The following is a 24,251-nucleotide window of genomic DNA, read 5'->3' on the forward strand; positions in this document are numbered from 1 at the left end:
CAAAATCCTTGATTTTCATGCTTTTCTACATTTTCCTTTCTGCTTACTTATCAGTTTTTGTATCTCAGATGGCCAGATTAATCTACTTGATAATGCTGATGCAAAGGTGTTGAATCTACATTTTAAATTGATATGGTCCAGCAAAGACAAAGGACATCAAATTGTGATTATATCCTTAAAGAAATGAAGAAAATACCCCACACACATATATTTTAATGCATGCAAGGAATCGATTGTGTTGCAGATTGTTGCAGAAGCTGCTTCTGCTCTGGCAGGAAATAGGATTATTCCTGGATGTGAAAGATGGCTTAATCCTGGGCCTATTGCCATTGAAGATGTTAAGCTCAACGTGGGGTGACTTACAGTATTTGCTCACAAACCTTGATATGTGGAATATGGAATAAGTCTTAATGGCGAAGCTTCCTCCACTTGTGCTCACTGAAAAGGAGTCAGAAAAAAGCTGTTTTGTTTCACAACAGTGCACAGAAATAGTCTGTAGCAGTAGCAATGGTACTGATGCTAATTAAGAGCAGCATGCTGCCTAGATATGCTCAACTTCTCATTAATGTTTGATTGTTTTTGTTTACCCTTGCAAGATTGCTTTTTAAACTAATTTACCGTGATTTTGTTGCGGAGTGCATGTGTGAGCGTTGCTATTGTGATACATACTCGTCCAAGACTTGCGTTTTCACACACTTTCAGTAGTCTTAATGTGAGAGCGACAATTTCCTGCACCTGTCGATATTACAAGAGTAGTTATATGGTTGCCCTTGGACACTGCAATACAGCAGCTTGTTTGAGCTTTACGGGCTGGCCAGGGTCATTAAACTGTGTAGGTTACATTCTAATAACAGAGGCAACGAGTTCCAAGTCGTCTCACACATTTCTGGCAGAGTATATGGAAAGCAGAGTGTGAGTAAGCCTCAAACAGCTTATTCACCAGCTACATATAATCTCACACATGTTATATACTTTGCTGAGGCTGAAATATTGCAGTGAGATCGCTGGCAAACAGCATTGCATGAAATGTGTTCTCAGGGTGTGTTTTTCTATCACTGTTGCTGAGATCCATGAGAACAGTTCCTTCTAAGTTCAAATGAAGTTGACTTTAGGATTTAATTTTGGTGCATCTAAGAAACAAAATCTTGAATTTCTCAATACTCCCATCCCATCTAGCACAATTAGCTGCATTTAAGATAAGGGTATCTTTTTGTGTTTTGTCATCCCTGCATGCTGAAAACATTTTTAAACATGCATGAGTTTAAGCTAATACTTAATTAGTCGTGTAATAGTATAACAGTGTAACAGTGCATTGATACATCAGTTCAATGATCAATGAGCTTATAGTTTCTATTCAAATTAATAACATTGATAATGTCTAACAGTAATCCTTTGTGAGATGTGCTTAAAGATGCAGCATGTGGCAACATTAAAGGTCAATGACAGAAAATGTTATATATCATTAATAACTGCTTTTCTATTGATATCTAATCATTTTGCTAAAATATCTTATTGTGTTGGGTCGACATATATGGCAGCTGCGAGCATTTCTGTGTGTGACGTGACAGCCCGCTGAGCTTTAACACTGCAGTACTGGCTTTTTTTAATTGGTTTTATATAAAGGCACATAGAAGTAGACAGTACACAAGAACATAATGAACATAAAGTTTTTACCTCTAGTACAGTCATCACTGCACAAAGGCCAGCAGATCTACTTGCAGATGAAAACATGTTTATGTCTGGAGGAATTATAGCCAGTGACAGCTACCATCCATTTACAACTATGCTTGGCATTTGAAGCCATTTCTATGCCAGTCTTCACCAGTATATGTCAATAATTCTTACAAAATGTATATTTAAGAAAGATCATATAGAACTTATTACGTGTAATTTGTTCTATCAACTATTAAGTCTTATTTAAAAGCAATACTACATAAGTGTCTGACCCTAAAACATTGTGTTTCTGCTTCATTTTAATGACACACTAATATGACTAAATGACACTGACTTACACCACTACTTTTAACCTTTATGACAAAACAATACATGCTAAATATATGAACACCAGCATTATTTTTCATGTTATATTTGCCCATATTTAATGAATGTTTGTATGTTGTTTTTTTTTAAAGTGTTAATTAACAGTTTTCCTAAAATTACAAAGTGTTTAAACAAAAGCACATAGTCAATATAAAATATGGCAATATATATATATTTATATATATATATATATATATATATATATATATATATATATATATATATATATATATATATAAGAAGTATATATACTATGTGAAGGATTTTTGCTACAACTGTATTCTTCTTAATCCTGCCTGACACAGTACACTAGGTACAAAAGTAAAAGAGAAAGAAAATTCAAGTACAAACTTTTCAAGGGTCCTTACTTAGCCTTTTAACTTTCAATCTTGTCGTTGCAGGGGGAACTTGGATCAGAAGGGCAGAAGGGAATCAATGAAGAGAAGGTAAGTACTACTATCTCCAGCAGACATATATTCCATACATAGCACATCAACCCGATCTAGTTTCGTCAGGGAATCAATTCTTATAGGCTTTTCATTTTCTGTGTGATTCCCTGGAGGTAGAAGTAAGGCAGAATTTTCTGTGTGGCTGTTTTCAGGCAGCTGTCATATCTGCTGAAGGAGATCTAACAGTGTTCTACTGTAATCCGCAATGTCCTTCTGCAGTGGAGTTAATTGATATGTACTGTATGCAGCCTGGCATACTAATGGACTAAGCTAATTTTTTAAATTCCTGTAAGCCCTCTTCCATGTCATTCCAGGTCATTTTTTATTGCACCCACTCAAATCTTGCTGCTGTGATTAAACTAATGTACAGTGGTGCTTGAAGGTTTGTGGACCTTTTTTAGGATTTTCAGTATTTCTACATAAATCTGACCTAGTTTGAGATTTTCACAGAAGTTTTAAAAGTGGATAAATATTATTCAGTTAAGGAAAAGGAGAAAGTTTTTTAGATAATTTATTTAATGGAGGAAATGATCTGATGTTAAATACCTGTGTGTGATAAAAAATGTGAACCTTTGTAATTGGGAGGTAATTTGAAGGTGAAGTCTGGGTGAGTTTTCCTCTGCCAGCTGGAATTTTGCTAAAGCTCATTCAGGCAAACTAAGCAGCTGATAGAAAATGTTTTACGATCAGAAATGACTGATATAGAAGTTTTTAGTTTAAATTCAATTATATTTAAAGAATGGAAAGTGTTGCATACCAACATACGGACCCTAACGTATCTGTGATGTGATTTGCTGGTTGTGGTCACGGTTTGAGCCTGCGTTGCTACATCAGGGCAAAGATGGATTCATTATACCAGTTAATTCTGTAGTAAAATAACAGTACATGTGTCTGGGAACTGAATCACAAGTGGAAATGGGGTCATATTTCCATGAGAGTACATGTCCTTCTGTTAGAGGATGCCAGAATGAAGTCATTGTTTTGAAATGACTGAATCAAAGCCCTGACCTGAACTAAAAGAGAATGTTGTGGATACATTTATAGCGAATATTTCATGAGGGAAAAAAAAAAATCTACCAACCATGAACCTATTTTGTAGAGTGAAACTTTATAAATTTCCTCCAAGTTAATGGAGGACTAGTCAACAGCAAATAGAAACATTTAAGTTGCAGTTATTGCTGCAGGACGTGGTCACACCTGATTCTGAGTGAAGGGTTTTGCATACTTTTACCGTTTGCATACATATAAAATTGGTCTGATTTAGTTAGGTTGATCTTCTTAGGGGGCTTGTGTGGAAAAACCTGCAACAACGTACAATTTACAAGCATCACAGAACAAGCATAAAAATTATTACTAAAATGCAAATGAAAATAGAAGTCGATTACAATTCTACTTTTGGTTTAGATTAAATTTACACACAAGAAAATGAGTATTAGTTCAGTAAAATCTTTGTGGATAGACATGAAGATCTGCAGTACTTTGATTTATTGATTTTAGTCAATTTTTGTCCTCATCATCACCTCTATAATTTGAGCTATAACAGAAATAAAAGAAAAGAAAAAGAGAAATAAATCAACCTCCTCACAGGCTGAAGAGCTGTTTACACCAAGATAAAAAAAAAACCAACAAAACAAAGAAAAAAACAAATGACAAAACATTTACCCATCAGTCGCAACACTAGAAGACTTGCCCAGTATTGTGCAGATCCTCAATCCTCCTCGTACGAGGAAAAGAGCTCTGACCCATCGGGGCTTGGACTATGGACCTCTTTGGCTGGCAGCAGGATGTTGGCAGCAGGTCCTTTTGGTCTTGTGGGTTCGGGGGGAGGGGGGATCAGAGCTCTTTGTCCTGCTAGGAGAGGCTGCTGCAGTCAGGGAATGGCGTTGCCATGGGGATGAGCACTGGCTCTGCAGTATTGTTTAGATGGGTGGTCCATGTCAAAGTAGCATCCGCAATGCCAGGACTTAAGGTTTCCTGGCAGAACACTGCATTGTAATGAGGTTATCAATGTTACTCACATCAACTTTAGTGTGGCAGCTAATCATTTTAAATTAGGATGCAGAATTTATTTTCTACTAAATTATCCAGTAGAATTATAATTAGTTTTTGTAATGCTTAATTTTCAACAGGTTTTCAGATCAGATCTCACTTTTTCTTTATTTTTTCATAATTATTTCTGCTTTAAATAACAGAAAAACATGAACGTAATACTAGATGTCATCTAGTGATTGTAAGCATTATGCACGAGTAAAGTCTAGTTATGGCTCCAATTGCTGCTGAGGATTAAGAATTTCAAATAGTCAGAGATGACTACAAGGAATCCTCTCTGACAGGAAAGATTTTCTACTTGTTGATTTCAAGCTTTCCTTTCTTATCAGCCTCCATCTGTTTTTCCCAGCATTAGCTTGAGAGGTGCACCCCAGATAAAAGTACTTGCAAATGAGCAGAAAACCAATTAAAGTGGGGGGATCTGAACTGGCAGAGTATAAACTCAAGCATTAGTTTGTCCCTCCACACACAACATGGGTTCTTTTGTTCTAACATAAGTAGCCACTGACATCTTGAAAAGCCAGTTGAGGTCATGGGATTATTTGCATATGAATGCCATAATCAACTTTATTTACATCTGAATTTGAAGTAGAGTAAGACCACCTAACTGGAAATGAACTCTGTTCACATCAAAAGCTGACTGATTTGTAGTCATAACATCACACAAACTGTAATGGAAGGCTGCGAACGAATGTACACAACTTCTTGGATCATGCACAGTGTTTACTGATTGCTACTTGTGCCTTCAGCACTCAGCAGTAAAGAGTGACATCGCTCCTCACTCACTGGTTCAGTCTGGGCTCCACTTGTCTTCATATCAGTGGTATGAAAACTGGAAACAGCTGGAAGCGAGTTCTTTGTGGAGAGACTGTGACAGTTATCAAGTAAAACAGCTGTTCAGAAATGTTCAAAATCAGGTTTTTAAGCACAATTCAGTGTGAGAAGGAAAGGGTCCACCCTGTGGACTGATATCAAATTCAGCTGTTGCTGCGAGACAGATCAAAATTAGTTAGGTATTTATACAGCACATGTTTTTTAGTTTTTTTTTTCATCAACTGGGGTGGTCAGTTTGCTCATGCTGATGGTAAGATTTGGTTTTTCCATTTATATGGGTAAGGGGTTGTCTTGAAAGAGTGTTGAGGTACTTCATTTACAGATTTGGACCAAGTTTCTGAAAGCTGCCCTGCTTTGTCCTACTCTGTGTGTGGCAGGCAAACAAGAAAAGACACTTTCACGTTCATAGAGTTGTCAGTTACTAGTTAGAAATGTAGAAAGGGGTGACTCAGTGTTTTAATATCTTGCTACCATGAACTGAGCTTTTGCTAAGTACAAAGTAGGAGAAAGAGCATCGTTTTATGTTTGCTTGAGAAGTTTCTCTAGTGTAATCTCTGTTTGGCTTTCCTTTGTCAGGCAGTCTGTTCTAGGCGTGGATGTATTCTACTGATTCATTGAGTTATCTGCACCAACAACATGGTGATAAATGGCCATCAGATTTTAGAAGCATTGTCTCCATCAGGTGTGTTTGTCCAACATTTCAGGTAGCCATTATGGATGACAGTAAGATAATCGATTCCATATTTAGCCCAACACAAATACAGCTGCTCTTGTTAAATCAGGAGAGATACCTGCCGTATCTTGTTTGCCGAGCAAACAAATGACTTAATACATCCAAAAAGCTAACATCTATATTTGTGCTAAAGAACAAAGATGGCAGAGTCTCACCGTTATTCTGCAGCAGATGCAGTTTTCAGCATACTGTTACAAATACTGTGAGTTTTATGCTTGTGGGTAAACTTTTTACTTTTTTCTATTTTCTTGTTAAAATATGACTTACAAATATAGTACAAAAGTGTTAAACTTCCATTTCTTACAACAGATCATTTTAGGAACTTGAGGAATGCAGGAGATACATCCTGATGAGTGCAGTCAAAGTGAAGCAGAACAGTAACAGCGTGACACATCAGCTGAGACAAGGAGCCGGTACACTCTAAAACTGGAGTCAATTAGGATCCTTCTCGTATAGATAGTGTTGTACACCAATTTAAAGATCTGTGTGACTGATAACAGAGGGATTATGATAATGATAAGATTGGACAAAAATGTTAGGAACTGATTCAGTACTAAATAGTTGCAAAAATAATGTGGAAATGGATGTGCTTGTTCTGATTCCAGGTTAAGAAAATAAGTTTAGCTGATAAAATTACCTCCACTCTGCAGCAGTAGGTGCCCTCAGCTGTTAGAAGAGCATTTTTCTTCAAGAAATCCTGGTTTGATGGGATTTCCTGGCCTGCTTGAATGGCAGTAGTCACCTCACACAAACTAGTTTCTGCCAAGATGATGGTCTGCAGGGCGTAGTGTACGAACAGGAGGGAGTTCATCTTTTTGAAACAAAAATGGCCTCACTGTAAGTGTAAAGACAATCCAAGCCCAAAGCACAATTTATTTATCAATGATACAATCAGTAGGTATATACAAATAGAAAATTATGATGTCTAATAATGTTATTGTTGGTTATATACACATAAAATAGACCCACACAGATTATGAATCAGATAGTTTTTTTTTTTGTTTTTTTTTTGGCAAATAGAGACACATCCAGGAGACGAAAATTTGAAAATGACAAAGGTAACGAGCAGGGCAAGCTAACAAATGAAACTATTGTTCTTTGTTATTTGTAATGTTTGACCACCTTGGTTGGCAGCTTGATGCAAGGTTAAAAGTGAAACCCAACTTTACTGCGGAGTCCTGCCTCATCTACTTCAGAATCACTGCATTACCTAGTCACAAGCAACTCTTACAATTAGCTTTCATTAGATCTACAGCTCGCTGAAAAACACAAATGTAGAATGTCGCCTGCTTCTTGATTGTATTAGCATTAAACAGCAGTAGCAGGATCAATACTGTGCAATGCAGCAGGCAAAGCAGCAGTAATTTAATTTATTATTTACATTTTTGGACTTGCCATTGTGCTTTCACTTAGCCAAACTAAATACTTGCCTAAGAAACAGCTGAGCTGCCACATTTAATTACGGTTCATAGAGTGAAATCATTGGAACTGAAGCAGCCATGTTCAGAATAAATCCAGCACTCCGGAGGTGCCCAAAGTCATTTTTCATTAAAAAGTCCAAATGTTGCTTCCTCACTTTTTCCCCCTCATGCATCAAGTTCATCACTACAGAAAGATTTCATTTTTGGTTTAGAAATAGTATATTCAGCCTGAGCTCCACTACAGTAAATAATAAAAAAGGAAGGGATAGTCAGCTTGATAACAAAATTTATTACTTTCAAGCCTACAAGTTACTGTGAATATTTCTTTTGGCTCAGATTGCATTTGACATCTGAATAGAGTTGAGCTTTTTGGTAAAAAAAAAAAAATAATTTTATAAAAAAATCAACTAAATACAATTGTAGCATCTCTGTACAATAAGTGTCTTGTTATTTTTCATCAATCCAGACCAGCAACAACAGAACACAAGGTGTTTACTGTTTAGGTGATTAAACTGGAACTACTTGCTCCTTAAGAAACTTCAGTCTGTTACTGGCTGTCCCTCAATTTGACCAGAAAAACTGAGATATAAAGCTCAGGTTTTAAAATATCAGAATTTTCTTGTAATGCAGAAACATTTGTTGGAATTGCTCATTTTTAAATTTAGCGTTGTGCTATTTATCCTTTTAAAAATCTGTTGAAAGTCTTCCTTCTAAGGAAATGACAGCATAAATCATGCTGTGATGGGCTGTTCATAATTAGACTTTTCAGCAGCTGTGCTCTTTCTGTGATTTATTTGAATTCTTGACCTAACCCTTTGTTGCATTTGAATTAATATGATGGCAAGACACTAAAATAAAAAATAGGCTGTAACCAGTCCTTGCAGTTCATCAGTGAGCTCAGACAGGACCATGATTAATGGGTTAAAACCAGTATCATCTGTGTCTCCATAAATGAGTGGATGAAGTTGAGCCTCATCGACTCAATAAGACCACGTCCCACCAGTTAATCACTTACAGTAATCAGCTCTACAAGACTTGAATGTCCCAAAGACAGAAAATGGTTCTCTAGCACTGAATAGGTAGATTATAACTAATCCTGTGTGTAAATACGTATAATATATGGAGAAAATTATTCCTAATTACCAAGTAAAGGCTTGTGAATGAGTCTCAAGTTAAACAAATTGTTCTTCTGGGTTTTATTATGAAACTCGTCAAACAGGGAGAGTAAATCACAAAAATCACAAAGCAGTTCAGCATTTCTGCTATAAAGGCTCAAAGGATCACTTCACATCATTTATAGCACAAAGAATGAAAGTCTCATTATACACATAAACAGTTATTAGTAATCGCATCACCAGCTGGCCATGCATTCCTCCTCCTCTATCTGCTGCCTGGTTCATTGTTATCCTATCTAAGAGTGAGAAACTCTCCAATGATGACAGCCATCTTAGCACATGTCATATGGACATAGTAGGAAGTATTAATGTTTACATCATATCTAACTTAAACACATTGCATGAACCAAGAATAAGGCAAGACATCTTTATGTCTGCAGAGAGACTGTTTATGATGCTTTGAACTGTGGTTGCAATGGTCTTTAATGGATTTGGTAAGTAAAAAAAAGTCACCTGTAACAGACAGAAACAAACAAACTTGTTGATAATTTCAGTTAACCTATTTACTCTAACTTCTCTTGTGACAGACTCCATTACCCAAACCGTCCTTTTACTTCAATTAGCTCATATTCCATTTTTAAAGCTAGTATGTTATTTAAAGCTTCAGTTGACACCTGAGAAACCAGAATTCTGACTATGAGCATGTGATGTTGTATCGTTTTGCAGGAACACCTCTTGTGGGATGTGTGTGTGTGGGAGGCGGGGGGACGCTGTGTTATCTTGGGGGTAATTCAAGTTACATCGGTGGACACAGGATGTTCAGCTGTAGATTGAAGTGTCAGAGAAAAAGAGTCAAGCAGTGCTGATAGAACATGATATCTCCTACGGTGGAGGATTTCTGACTGTACTATGATATCCCCACACAGTTGGGCATTGTTTTATTTATTCAGTGTAATAGACATGTTAATTAGCTATCTTTTCCTGTTCTCAGTGTCAGTATGACTAGTCTTACACCACAGTGAATGTGGTGGTGTATCGCTGAGTAAATGGAAAGTCACAAAAGGCATTTCCTGCTGTAACCTCCCTGGCATTTGTAGGCCGGCACTCAAGATATCCATGTTACTTACAGATCTTGTTCCAAAGAGCTTTAAGGGTCTGTCATTCAGTGTGACAACATTTCCCCACAAATACAGCTGAATATTTACTATACCTTTAATTTTTATTTAGCCTCCAATAGGGAAAAGCTAGTTTGCAATGATTAAATTGTGTACAATAACTAACATATGCACTCATTCTACCTCTGCTCAGACAAGGGCAGTGACCTGCAGCTGTTCTGCTTGGTAAAAGCTATAAGTAAATATAATTAGTCTGTATTTGTTCGTCCCTACTTCCCTGGCTTTGTTTATTTGCTTGCTTTAGTTGTCTTGTGCTGGGAAGTTGCCAGACTGTCTTATGGCCCCACCGCTTCAGGAGTGACGAGACACAGTGGTGTGTGTAATTAGCAGGCAAGTGTGCACAGCTCCCCACAGTGTTCTGACCTCGTGCTGCAGGAACAACTGCCACACAGCCGGTGCAAGCCTATCTCCCTCCTTTATCCTACCCTTTCAATGCAACAAAGCCCACAGCTTGCAACAGAGACTAACAATATATATCCATCCCCTGTAGTCTGCTTCCCCTCACGTCATTGTGCACCTGAATTAGACCTACAGGCTCACAACTAAGTCCATTAGATTGAAGCGCAGCATCTAAACAAGGCTCCGGTGTGGAAGGTTGGAGGGAAAAAAAAAGCCTTTTCCCCTTAAGGGATCATTAGATGTTTCCCTCTTCAGAGATGAGACTTTTCTCACTTTTACTTACACAAAACAATTCATAAAATAACAGCGGTGGTCAGCTGAAACTGTTTGAAACTGTGCAGTTTACATTGATTGTCTTATTTTAAAGGATTATTTGTTTTTGACTCATCTGGCTTTTAGAAATCACTGCAAAATTTTTAGACAATGCTAATTGTTTTCCCAGAAATTGTTTTTATGATGCTCAATCTAAAAAAAAGAAAGAACACATGCTGTAGTTCTTTAAAGATTTTTGATATTAGAAAAAAAATAATTCAGATGATAAGTTGTTTATAACCTAATATGTAATTCTTGAAATTACACTGTAAAAATGCAACACACAACATGGAAAATGTTACAAAGATGTAAAGCTGTTTGAGTTATAAGAAAAGTGGCAATATATACAGAAAATGTGAGGAAAATATGTTCTGTTAGTATCTTTAGATGGAGAAAGCAATGAATAGTGTTTTGACTAAGAAAAATTATGACTTATCTCATTTTTAAAGAAAAATGCTTTATTTCAGCTGTCTTGACATTTATTTCCTAACATGCATGATGCTATTTCTTTTTTTTATATAAAAATAATTGCATGGTATAGGACCTTATGTTAAAATATGATAAAAATCAAACCAGTGCAATCTATGATGAAAGAAGCCCAGCTCTGCGCACACATCTTGCACCCATTGTACATAAATACCAAATGCATATTGAAGAATTTTTTTCCCAGGTTAGCACAACAAGATCATCAGGTTTATAGTGACAAAGAGTGGGTATAAACCCTATAGTAGCTACAGTGCTGTAAAATCTGTCAAGACTTATAATACTGGACACAATAAACAATAAATTAAAGCTAAATACATTAAAGTGTTTGTTTCTTTTCACTATAATGTTCAGTGTGAAGTCGGAGGTTAATCTAACCTGAGATATGGAAAGAGAAGTTAAAATTTTGAGTTTTAAACTTTCTTTAAACAGTCTAAAGTTGTTAAATGACATTTGTATATACTTATGCCATGTTCCTTACGTGGTGGCTCACTTTTTTAATTGCTCTGGTATTCTTGTGTTACTCTAGCTTTTGCGTTGTCACACAGTACCGCTGTTTTTTATACCAGTCTCGTCACTGATGTTGCAGTCATCTGTTTAAGTGTGCAAGCTTATTTTTTGGCAAAACTTTATCTGTCTTGCTGACTGATGTAATTAAAGTTTTAAACAGGATGAGCTGTCATTCAGGAACTGGTAAGGAAGTGACTTGTTTGCTGACTGAACTTCTGTCTGAGGTGATATTTTAATAAGGACATGTGCCACTATAAACCAACTCATATTACAAACTTTATACCACTGGCATTATTTAGTTTGTAATATGGCTGTTCCCTGTCAGCCCTTTGTAAACCAACCGCCTGGTGTCTGCAGTTGGCAGGAGCAAAGAATGTTGTGGAAGGAAAGTCCATTTTACAACAGCACTGAAACATTAATAATAGGAATACCTAAAATGATAACAGCTTAAAAATAGATTTTAGATACCAACACAAACATTTAAAAAGACTACCTATGCTGAAATACATGCATAGTAAAATTGTGTTTCCTATATCATAATTAGTTTAGTCTCCTCAGTATTAGTTTAATACATGTAACTTACATACAGGCTTAACAAACAGGATATAAAACTTAGCAACTTTAAAATCAGCACTGATGAGTTGTTTATTTACAGAACTTTTTAGCTGTAACAGGTCTAGCCATTAAGGCAGATTACAGGAGGAATATGACTAAATAATTTAAACATCATCTGACAGTTAGACTCAGTTGTGAAGTCTTGTCACATTTTCAAACTTCATTGCGGACTAATTTCCCATAAATGACTGAAATGCAGTGATAAAAAGTTAATCTTTTGTTAAAATGTCGTGATGGTGACTGTTTTATTTAGCGGAGTCGCTCTAAATATTCTTAAAGTTCAGATCACAGAAGACGTGTTGATGTTTATAAAACCAACAACTCAGCTTTATAGCACCAATTCAGAGCAGTCATCCCAGGACACAGACAAAATCAATCCAAGCCAATTCATTATGATCCAGTCAGTATTCATAGAGGCAAATTCATAAAACATAATGGCCTAGCTAAGGAAACCAATGGATTGCATCAAAACGTCAATTTAATTTGTTGATTGAATCGACGAATATTAGATAGATTTTGAGCCATAATATCAGAAGTGATTACAATGACAAGTAGATTTAGATTGTTTAGTTCTTTACATCCCTGCAATTGACAATGAACCTCATTTGCCTCTGATGCAATTAATCAGTGTGTATATGGTAGATAAAAAGCACCGTGTAGCTTGAAAGACTGTATGAACTACAGTGGAAAAGTGCTATTTATGTACTGTCTTTATTTCCATTTCACCTTTTCAGATCACATGCATTGTTACGGACAATTCGTTCTCTCTCTGTAACATTAGCGGTGTAGAACAAATGAATGTGATGAATGCAGTTTGTACCAGCTTAAATAAACAACAAGAAGACAATAAAGAGTGACTGAGGAATAGTGTATTAATTCAAGATTTGCAATTAAACTGAAGAGTAATCAGTTTCTAATTGTGCCAAATGGTCTCTAAAAAGAGACTTAAATATGGCTTGAATTTTCTTCCAGTAACAGATACAAACTACAACCCCTACGGGCAGTTGTTGGGTCATTTTCATTGTAATCATAAGGTCTCATCAAGGGTGGTTGGGAGAGGGTTTGGAGGGGATGGTGGGTGGGTGAAGGGTCTAGTGGTAGGGAGGGGTTTGGGGTGGTGGTGGTGGAGGTGAGTCTGGCAGATGGGAGGGGTGGTCGGTAGGAGCAGGGGTGCGGTGGGGCTGCGGACATGTCCTTCACTCTGCTGCGCCTGGTCTTGGTATTGGGTGGCACTGGCCCGTGGTGGTTTTGTCTGGAGCAGTCTGTTGCTGTCAGGTTCCTGGGCAGGGCTCTGCAAGGGGATGTGGGTGGTTCTTGGGCCTCTGAGGTGCTGGCTTTCCATGCAGCTATGGCTTTGGCACCCAGTGCCCACCAGCCCTGCTTGTCATTGTCCTGTGTTGCTCTACACCCCTGCCCCGTGGTGCTGGGGGGCTCCAGTCGGAGGCCTCCTTTGCTCTAGACTGGGAAGGGTGCGTGGTTCTCCTTGCTTCAGCTCTCCTGGGCTCTGTACTCTGTGGGCCTCCTGGATCCTTGGGTCTTCCCTGCCTTCCACTTATGTTTTGTGGTTGGGAGCGGTTGCGGCCCCCTCACAAGCACATGGTTCATCCCTGTCACATGGCTACACCAACATGCTCACACGTGTGTGCACACAGACCTGCTCCTGTCTCCATCTGATTTTGGGTGGTTGCTACTACTGTTTGTATGTCTGAATGTATCTCTCTCTCTCTGCAGGTAGTTTTGATGATTGTTGCACTATTTTGAGAAGATTATATGACGCGTTATGTTTGCTTCACGTAGCAGCTGGATCTAGATTTCTGCCTCTTGTTTTATTTCCTTGTACTTCCCTATTTTCTTTAATTCCTTATATTCCTTTTTTCTATCATTGAAATTGTTTATATTGTTATAGCAATCACTGTTGTGGGTATGGCTGCCTAGTCTGTTTTCCTTTCCATGTTTAATTTCTGTTCTTTTGTTTCTTTACCCATCTCCTTTTTCCCTTTGTTTCCCCTGTCAGGTTCAGAGTTAATATATCAATTAACAGCAGAGCAACAAATAAATAAGAATACAAATGAAATAATAATTAAAAAATATCTAAAATATCCATGGCAGCCATATATATAAGATGCCTCCGTTAGTAGAGCAAAACTGTCTGGCACAATTTGGCACACAGACCACTGTTTTGCATATCATGATGCTGGATAGGACAGGGTTAAAACAAATTTTAAAAAAGTAATAATAAATTTATTCATAGATTAAAACTTTGCAGAAGTTGAATTTGAAATTGTTTGTGCCTTTGTTGTTCTTAACTAAAGCCACAGTTCTTATAATAACTGAGCTGGGAATTTGGAGTCCCTTGTGTCATATTGTCCCTGCAGAGTAGTTTGGTTGTTACTTTAAATAAAGAACTGGGCTTGTGTGAGACAGCTGCCCTGTAACTAACAGTGTCTGTAGGCAGAGAGAGCACATTAACTGAATCTGATAAAATAATTTAATAGTGATTTCATTATTCATGCAACTTAAAGAGAAGCTGTTACGGTATTGCTATCATTACCTTACAAGCCATTGTTACCTTTCAAGCCATCATTTTATACCAGTATTACCATGACTTCTGTTTTCTGAATGACAGTGTTTAAGACGAGGCTTGCAGGGAATAGGCAATGAATTAGTCACATCTCTGGTAGAAAGACTTAATGTGATAAGGGTAGGTAATCATCCACTGCAGATATATAATTCACTATTAATAGCCTATCTGACTCTAAATTTAACCATGACAAATTACTGGATTTCTGAGTCATTTTACAGGCTGCTCACACTCTCCAGCTTTCCTATTTCCCCCCTAACTTATTTCAAAGAGTTGGTGCCACTGGCCCAAATGTGTCACACCTAACAAGGCTTGCTGCAAATTTAGCCTGTCAATATGTGTCAGGCCTCATTCATCAGCTATCACTCCTCGTGTGAGATGTCCTTCTGCTTTCACATTTTAACACAGAGAGGCTTGACTTCACCCGAGTAAGCGTAGTCCAATCCCAACCCGAGGTTTTCTGATTCAAGGTTTAAAAGCAATGACAACCGCTGTCCTTGCTAAACCAAAGTGAAATGAGGATAAACAAGGGAGAGGATTAAGGTCTGATGCAGTGTAACAAGCTGATTGTGGATCTTCCTGCTCTTTAACTGACTGGTTGAAAATCATAGACTTGCATGTGACTGGATGAGTGTCAGCATACTGATATATAGTAGTACATGTTGGGTTGTTTTTGATTTAGCCAATTTTCAACCCATTACTCTAATTCTAAGATGCATTGTATATATATATATTTTATTCCCAGGGCCTGTTGGTCCATTGGGTCTGAAAGGAAGCAAAGTGAGTTTGCCCACAGATGAGGCTGGACGTATTGACTGTGTTTGCTTTGTCTTGATTCAGGGAGATAATGTGTGTCCCCATCAGTTCAAAGTGCCACCATAATTGCTACTCTATACATTGCAAGCCACATGCTAGATTGCTTTAGTTACAATAACTCAACAAGACATGTTTTTATGGTAAGATTGAGTAGCTTTTAACCTGGCTTAGTGAATATGTTCCACACACTGTATTTGTGCATTTGTGGATTCATGATGTTTTTATTATGAATGTACTCTGCAAATACTTGGGCTTTTCCAAGCCTACAGCAAAATGGTTTGGCAGCTGCTTATAGAGGCATGATTCAGAATAAGTTTGACAGTTGGTTTTAAATGTAAAAAAGTAAAAGAAAGCCAGTAGTTATACAGGTATAGAGTGGTTTCACAAGCCTGCGGCTTTGGCCAAACTGGAAGTGCAACAGTGAAAATTGATGCAAAATCATGTTCACAAGATTAACTCTTGTACCAGTACAGAAAATATTTGTCTCTTTAGATTTTCCTTTTCTTTTCATCACTCTGTGGAAGCCTTTTCCATGAATGAAAAGAAACGCTTTTCCTGTAATTAGTTGCCATACCTGCTGCTTTTTTTTTTATTATTTAGGGGGATGGTGTTGTCTTTTGGTAGAACTCACAGCATAATTGTAGGTGCAATGCACAGTCTGCCAGCCTTGAAGTTATAATGAGGTCTGTATGTTTCTGGGAAGACAACAGAGAATCACAGGCTATTTTATCCTATTTTCCGGATGGAAGGGTGGGAGTGGGCAGGGGGTGAAGAGAACGCCTGTTTGTATTGAAACTGACAGAGGGAGGCAGATTTGGAAGCATAAAATAATGAGTCTTCTGAATATCCCATAGCAGGCATATTTCAGCTGTGACATTCATTTAGACAACAAAATGGATATGAACTACAAGCACTTGTTTTTTTAACCACATCTGATGAAAAGGATATAGCCAGATGTGATGTTCTGAATCTCAGCCCGGTGCTTTATAGAGTCCTCTTTGGACTGTGCTGGCTTCAAAAGACATCTGCTTCTTTCCTTATTTGACTTTCTGTGGCTGCTTGTAAGTCTCAGCCACCAAACAATGTTATCATACCTGTTAATGCTGCAGAGCTTTCACATGATATAGTACAGCTGTGTTTATTTTAAGGTCTGTCATTTTTAATAGTACTAAGCCACCTACCAGTTGTTTGACGTGTGAGAGTCATCAGGCATGCTTTATTTCATGGTATACTGTAAATATGAGTTAATGGTTTCCTATTGTAGTGGTGCAAGTATTGAAAAATTAATGTTATGCATAATCATTCTTGTGTGACCTAACCTTCAGGTTTTGTCACCGACATGATGGATGGGTTTTTTTAGTTAGATGTCTAACAGTCAAAAGATGCACTGTATAGATTTAGCTGTGCACGCTAATGACGCTATAAACTAAAGCTATTATCTCTCCTTACAGGGTGACGTTGGTCTGACTGGAACCCCAGGGCTGCATGTAAGTTCACACTTTTTCATTTACATCTAATTATGCTGCCTGTATACTGTGTGTAAGGTCTGTTAACAGGACCTAAAGTGTTAAAATGTGCCCACGAGGGTGAGACCTGAAACAGCTAGGATGAGCTTTGTAAATATGTCAGCCTTTCGGTGGAGCGAGTGCTACATACAGAGTTAAAACATCTGGCCCACACTGATGGAAAGTGAGGCATTCAGGTAAGCAGTCTCTGTGACACATTACCATCGCCTGGGAAGGGGTCAAACATGGAGCAGATAGAAAAGGTTCTGTGGTCATTCCTGCTCTGGCCAAAAAGGATTGGGATGAGCAGCCAGGCGAAGAGGAGTAAGGCTCCAAGCCTCGGGGATGGGGGGTAGAGGGTGACAGGTAGTCACCAACCGTATCCTACATGGGCGAGACATGCACTTATTGCACCAGTGCCTGTCCCTGCTGACTTCTTGTGGGTGAACTAAACCTGCTCCTTATAAATATATATATATATATATATATATATATATATATAAATATATATATATATTTTCATCCTGGCTGTTTTTGCGCTTGTTATCTGAAAAAACTCAGCAGACTGAAAACATACTGTAACCTCAAAACGAAACAATTCCACATACTGACATTAGACATGTCAGCAGACAGCAGATATATGCTTTAACAAATGCTTGCATGGCAACCTCTCTGCACATATAATGAATGTGTGGGCACAGACGCAAACGTACAAACTCCCATTGCATTGTGGCCAGGGAGTTCAAAGGCTGCCACAGATTAAAGGTATACTGTGGGTGGGTAGCTAATTATGTGCACATCATGAGGGGATCGGTCTGCCAGTTTAAATCAGCACTGAAGGGATGCAGGAAAAAAAAAAAATAAAAACAGAGCCCAACTGCTGCTGACTTGCCCTTTTTATGTCACCAAAGTGCTTACTATACCCACAGACCTCTGCCATCATTCATTATCTACTCTCAAATGCTAATTTTACATAACAAGCAAAGTAACAAGCCTTCCTTGACAAGCAAACATGGTTTTAGCAAACTTTTTTCATATCTACTCTGTAAATTGGCCATCAAGTGTGAGCTGAAAATGTTGGGAGGAAGTTATTAAAGGAGTGCCGACAAGCTGTTAGTGGATTTGTTTTGTATTGCTTGTTACCCGAGGTCAAGATTCCATATTTGCAGTCCAGCTGAAGACCATTGTATCTCTGCACATTAAAAAATTGATTAATTAGCTAAACAAGTGCAGACAGTCTTAAGCATATTTTATTTAGGTGTCACGGGTCATAGCTGTGTCTTCCTTTTTATACATAAATCTGCAAAATTCCTGGCATTGTCACCAACTTTGTTCCCTTTTTTTCTTATTGTAACCCTGCATGAGGCAATTGGCTAACAGGAAATGTCTATTCTCACAGCTGTCCTCTCCAGAAAAATCCACTGTCTTTGAATTTTAGATGCCAGTTGAAAGAGGTCGCCTATTATTTGTGTTGAATCTGAAAGCTGAGACGTTCAATGTGGCCTTGTATTTACTCTAGGGCCTGGAGGGTGGACAACTCTGTCTGCCCTCTCCAAACAGTAGCCAGCAGGGTGTCTTGAGAGTTGTAAGAGTCAGATTTCAAGGATAATTACCTCATGAAAATTGTGTTGCTTGCCGATAACCCTTGTAAATCATGCATGCCGTGTTTTTATACCGTCTGAAGTGGTTTAATTATTCATTTCTTTATTGTTTGAATTATAGGCTAAGAATGAATGTCTCAAAGGAGATCAGGTACTGTACATTTAGTGATTATTTTTCTAATATGGCCTGTACATATATGTTTTTGAGACTCTGCTTTTAAGTTCTTGTAAACAAAAATCTTCATTTGCCATTCTCAGGGCCCCCAAGGTGACAAAGGAGAGAAGGTAACACATCAATCCTCATATTTAAGCCTAGAATTTAACATTCAGTTGCTGCTTCTTCTCTCAGTCATTTTCAACAAAGCATCATAACCATATTTTTGCACATGAACTTCAACTCAGCATAAACTTTGATTAACTTGCTAATAGTTTATCAAGATACTTTGTGGAGTAATGAAAGGAAGCTCTGATCAACTGAGGCTGCAAATTGCCTATTATCCTAAAAGATATTGGAAAAGTCACCTAGAAGTTATTCACATCTTAAAATCAAGACTTCTCCCCACTAACCGTACATGCAGTTTGAACTAAGCTAATACTTTGTCTCCCATAATTTCAAATGAGCTTTGTATCTACTAATATACAGAAAACGTGTGGAAGCAACACCTGTCTGCATCAGTTTTGGAATACAGTTCACCATGATTGTGTCCTTTCCGCAGGGATTGGCCGGACTGCCAGGTCAGCCAGGGGAATCAGGCAAAGAGGGCAAAAGGGTGAGTAAACAGAGACATTTAACTAGTTGTGTGGCCTCCTGTGTGGGTTCACTGAGTGAGAGGCCTTGGCCTGAAGGAACAGCAGCTGAGTGGCTGTTGTTGTTTTACGTGATCCTTTGTGGCATTGGGCCTAAAAAAAGAGAGCCATTAATGAATGGGATGCATGGTCAAAGGGTCACATATACACACACAGTATGACTGGCAGCACACATGGTTACATCCCACTGGGTGACTGTGGTGGGTGGTTTTAAGTTTCTAAAAGCTTGATTTGAAATGGACATAATGTCAGTGACTACCGACTTAACTGATATGTTATACCATATTTATTCATTTGTCACCTCTGAATGTAAAAAACTGTGTTTAGGAATACAAGTGTCAGGATTTGTTATCAGATGTGTTCATTTAAAAGTTTGGTGCAATATTAAATTACAAAGGATTCGCTTTAAAACTCAGAGTGTGTGGAAACATATGGAAAAAAATATTGGAAATTCCATTTGATCATATCTAATCTAGAGGATTGTAATTTATTCATTGTGATCTGACATTAGTAGAGTAAACACAGAGTTTTGGTGGTCTGAAAATTACCCCGCGGCAAGAATTTTCCCAACATAACAGCTGAAATGTATTGCTCAAGGATGGGTGGACAGTGTCCTTCTGCGAATTGCTTAATTGGCTTGCCTGTGATCAAAAATGAGCTCTTCACATTCATTTTTCTGTTTATCTTGCAGAGAAAGGTTATAAAGCACAGGAAAAAAATAGATAGGTCCACTGCTGCAAAATATAAAATATACAACAGGCTGAGCTGTAAGTAGGTCAGGCAAATGTTCTTTCTAGATTAAGCTAAAGGCAAGATGATGCAGCTGTCTCAAGACATGTGGGCACATGTTTGTCAAGAATTCCACCCTTTTTTTGTGAATATCCAGACCTCTTCTAATAGCACTGACAATTTATGGCCTGTCATCAGTTCTGGGTTTGTTTTTGTTTTTTTCTCAATGGATCATTTCCCTGACTGAATGAAGTTACAGAATCTATTATGATGGAAGTATTCACAGTCAACAAAAGAGAGCACAGAGACTTGGTGCTGTTGTCTCTTTACGTCATTAGTCGTGGTGTTATTTTAAACCTAACCTGACTAAAGAAGAGGCTGGGCGTCATAGAGATTGAGCGTCAGAGGCATCAGTTATGGTGTGCACCTTTTTACTGACATACAGCTTTATGTAAAATTTATCAATCATAATTGGATAAGAAAAAATAAACTGTCACTGTCTGTTTGAAGTGGCTTCTTGCTGTCTTACTGTATATCCCCAAAATGTTTTTTTTTTCTTTTGCTTTTGTTATTTCTTTGAAGATTTCAAAGGTAAAACAGCCACAGGGCATTTAACTTGCACTTCCAGACTTTGTGCTGTTGTTGCTGCTGAAGACACAGTTCTGATCTATTAATACCCCATCTTTGATGGCTGGCTGACTTCATGGTGACTGTTAATGTGCTAAAGTTTCTGCTTATTCTTAGCTCTAAAAGTCACATGGAGTCCATGTTGTTGACCAGTGTGTGTTTCTGCAGTCTGACAACCTATTTTAGGACGTCGGACATGTATCATTATCAGGAGCTAGCTAGGGTGGCCAGCTGATACAGCAAGATACTCTCACCTAATTAACAATTCTTGACCATGTCTGCAACTTATTGGTTTAACAAAGAGCCATAGCTGCTACATAGTTGCTATACAAATGATGTATCTTGATGCAAACGGACCTCTCCACATCCTTCATAGAATAGCCGGGAGTGGAAAGCTTTCACAAAGCCTTAGACTCAAGCTAGACCATCTCTCAAACTGTCCACCTCAATTTATTGTTGAGGAAAATACGACCACTCTAAGCCATCTAGATTTACTTCAAGGAGATGTGGAGGACATTGTAGTAGGGAAAAGAGGAATGATGCCATTTGCAAGGATCCCTCTCTGAAGCTTAAAGCAACATATGTAAGAGAGAATATCAAGGGTAGTTATCCAACCCCTTCTGTGACCCTTTGTCTAACATTCACAGAATCGTTGTCTTATCTTATTGCCTTAAAGGATGAGTAGTTAAGTTTGTCAGAGTGACAATCATGAGGAGGAATTTATGGGAGTGTATTCCCATAGTGCACATTCCCATTAATGATAATGTGAATTGCTTGATTCTGTTTAATATGGATGAGACTAGCACAGAGTGGTAGGCAAGGAGTAGGACTTTGGGATTCAGAGGCGTATTACAGTCTATCAGTAACAAAGACTGAGAGTACCGGTAAAAATTATACGTGCCCCTTGCTGACTATCGTGTGCAAAAATATTCATCACATTCAGTAACGATGTGCTAAGCTCTGTGTTGTCATTTTAGGCTGGCTGTACCCCAAACCAGTGCAGGAGGTGAAAGAAATGCATGCTAAACATTTTCTTAGTTTAAGCACATGGAAGTCAAGTATTAAGTTTGCTCAGGCAGCATGGAAGACAGAGAGCTGCATGCCTGACAGCAAATATAACATAATAAAAATCTCGAATTCATACAACAGTGAGATTTGGTGCCAGGGAACATAACAAAAGTGACAAAGTACATAATTTTGTTTACTTAAAATAGAGCTGAAACCTACAGAGTGCACACTGCTTTGTTAACTCAAAAACACATGCCACAGCAGGCTATGCTAATTCATGTTGTGCCAAGTCTTTCCAGTACAACCAGCTTTAGCAGCTGGCACAGGGTCATGGTTGGGTTCATCACAGACATGGGTTCATCCCTGGGAACAGCAGCAGGTTACTGTGGATAAATAATCACCTTAAGAAATTCACATTACAAGGTGGGTCTCTGAGTTTTAATCCTTACAGGGTATGCAGAATTATTAGGCAAGTTGTATTTTTGAGGATTAATTTTATTATAGAACAACAACTATGTTCGCAAATGAACACAAAAGACTCATAAATATCAAAGCTGAATATTTTGGAAGTTGGAGTGGGGCTTTTTTAGTTTTAGTATCTTAGGAGGATATCTGTGTGTACAGGTGACTATTACTGTGCATAATTATTAGGCAACCTAACAACAACCAAATATATACCCATTTCACTTATTTATTTTCACCAGGGAGACCAATATAACAACTCAAAATTTACAAATATGCATTTCTGGCATTCAAAAACAAAACAAAAACAAATCAGTGACCAATATAACCACCTTTCTTTGCGAGGACACTCAAAAGCCTGCCTTCCATAGATTCTGTCAGTGTCTTGATCTGTTCACGATCAACATTGCGTGCAGCAGCAACCACAGCCTCCCAGACACTGTTCAGAGAGGTGTACTGTTTTCCCTCCCTGTAGATCTCACATTTGATGAGGGACCACAGGTTCTCTATGGGGTTAAGATCAGGTGAACAAGGAGGCCATGTCATTATTTTTTCTTCTTTTAGACCTTTTCTGGCCAGCCACGCAGTGGAGTACTTGGATGCGTGTGATGGAGCATTGTCCTGCATGAAAATTATGTTTTTCTTGAACGATGCTGATTCTTCCTGTACCACTGCTTGAAGAAGGTGTCTTCCAGAAACTGGCAGTAGAACTGGGAGTTGAGCTTGACTCCATCCTCAACCCGAAAAGGTCCCACAAGCTCATCTTTGATGATACCAGCCCATACCAGTATCCCACCTCCACCTTGCTGGCGTCTGAGTCGGAGTGGAGCTCTCTGCCCTGTACTGATCCAGCCACGGGCCCATCCATCTGGCCCATCAAGACTCACTCTCATTTCACCAGTTCATAAAACCTTAGAAAAATCAGTCTTATGATATTTCTTGGCCCAGTCTTGACGTTTTATCTTGTGTGCCTTGTTCAGTGGTGGTCGTTTTTCAGCCTTCCTTACCTTGGCCATGTCCCTGAGTATTGCACACCTTGTGCTTCTTGGCACTCCAGTGATGTTGCAGCTCTGAAATATGGCAAAACTGGTGGCCAATGGCATCTTGGCAACTTCACGCTTGATTTTCCTCAGTTCATGGGCAGTTATTTTGCGCCTTGTTTTTTCAACACGCTTCTTGCGACCCTGTTGACTATTTTGAATGAAACGCTTGATTGTTCGATGATCACGCCTCAAAAGCTTGGCAATTTTAAGAGTGCTGCATCCCTCTGCAAGACATCTCAGTCCGTCAAATCTCTCTTCTGACCCATTTTGCCAAAGGAATGGAAGTTGCCTAATAATTATGTACACCTGATATAGGGTGTTGATGTCATTAGACCACACCCCTTCTCATTACAGAGATGCACATCACCTGATATGCTTAATTGGTAGTAGGCTTTCAAGCCTGTACCGGTTGGAGTAGAACAACTTGCATAAAGAGGATAATGTGATCAAAATACTCATTTGCCTAATAATTCTGCACACACTGTACATACCAACACATTAAGCTGTATTTGTTTGATGAAATGTAATCCTGGAGTGTGCATATGGAAACTGCAATGTTGTCGTCCATGGTGGTATAATGGTGCAGACATTTCTTCAAGTTAGGTAGGATAATTACATAAACATTGAAAATACATTTATCACCTCTGCCAAGGTGGAGGTGATAAATCCATCTATGTTTTCGGTGGTGTTGGTTTGTCTATCTGTCTCTCCGTCTGTTAGCAACATAACTCCAAAAATTATGGATGAATTTTGATAAAATTTTCAAGAAACCTCCAAAATGGAATACAGAACAAGTGATTAAATTTTGGGGGTGATCTGGATCACTGCCTGGATCCAGGATTTTTTTAAAGGATTCTTTACAGGCACAGGACAGGCACAAACATTTGGGAACATCTGGGAACTTTGTCACATCTGAGTCTTTTGTCAGTGAAAACAA

General features: G+C 38.3%; 1 protein-coding gene across 1 annotated transcript in view; it reads left to right on the forward strand.

Moving 5' to 3' along the window:
• The window catches only part of LOC121655555 (collagen alpha-1(XIX) chain), a 116,697-nt gene that overhangs the window by 17,231 nt on the left and 75,215 nt on the right, over nt 1-24,251 (forward strand). The window contains exons 10-14 of the mRNA XM_042010300.1: nt 2,442-2,486; nt 16,984-17,019; nt 18,760-18,789; nt 18,897-18,923; nt 19,355-19,408. Coding sequence (XP_041866234.1) covers nt 2,442-2,486; nt 16,984-17,019; nt 18,760-18,789; nt 18,897-18,923; nt 19,355-19,408 — 192 coding nt within the window. The remainder of the gene's footprint in view (nt 1-2,441; nt 2,487-16,983; nt 17,020-18,759; nt 18,790-18,896; nt 18,924-19,354; nt 19,409-24,251) is intronic.

This window comes from Melanotaenia boesemani, chromosome 16 (genome assembly GCF_017639745.1).
Source record: "Melanotaenia boesemani isolate fMelBoe1 chromosome 16, fMelBoe1.pri, whole genome shotgun sequence".
In the NCBI taxonomy this organism is placed as follows: Eukaryota; Metazoa; Chordata; class Actinopteri; order Atheriniformes; family Melanotaeniidae; genus Melanotaenia; species Melanotaenia boesemani.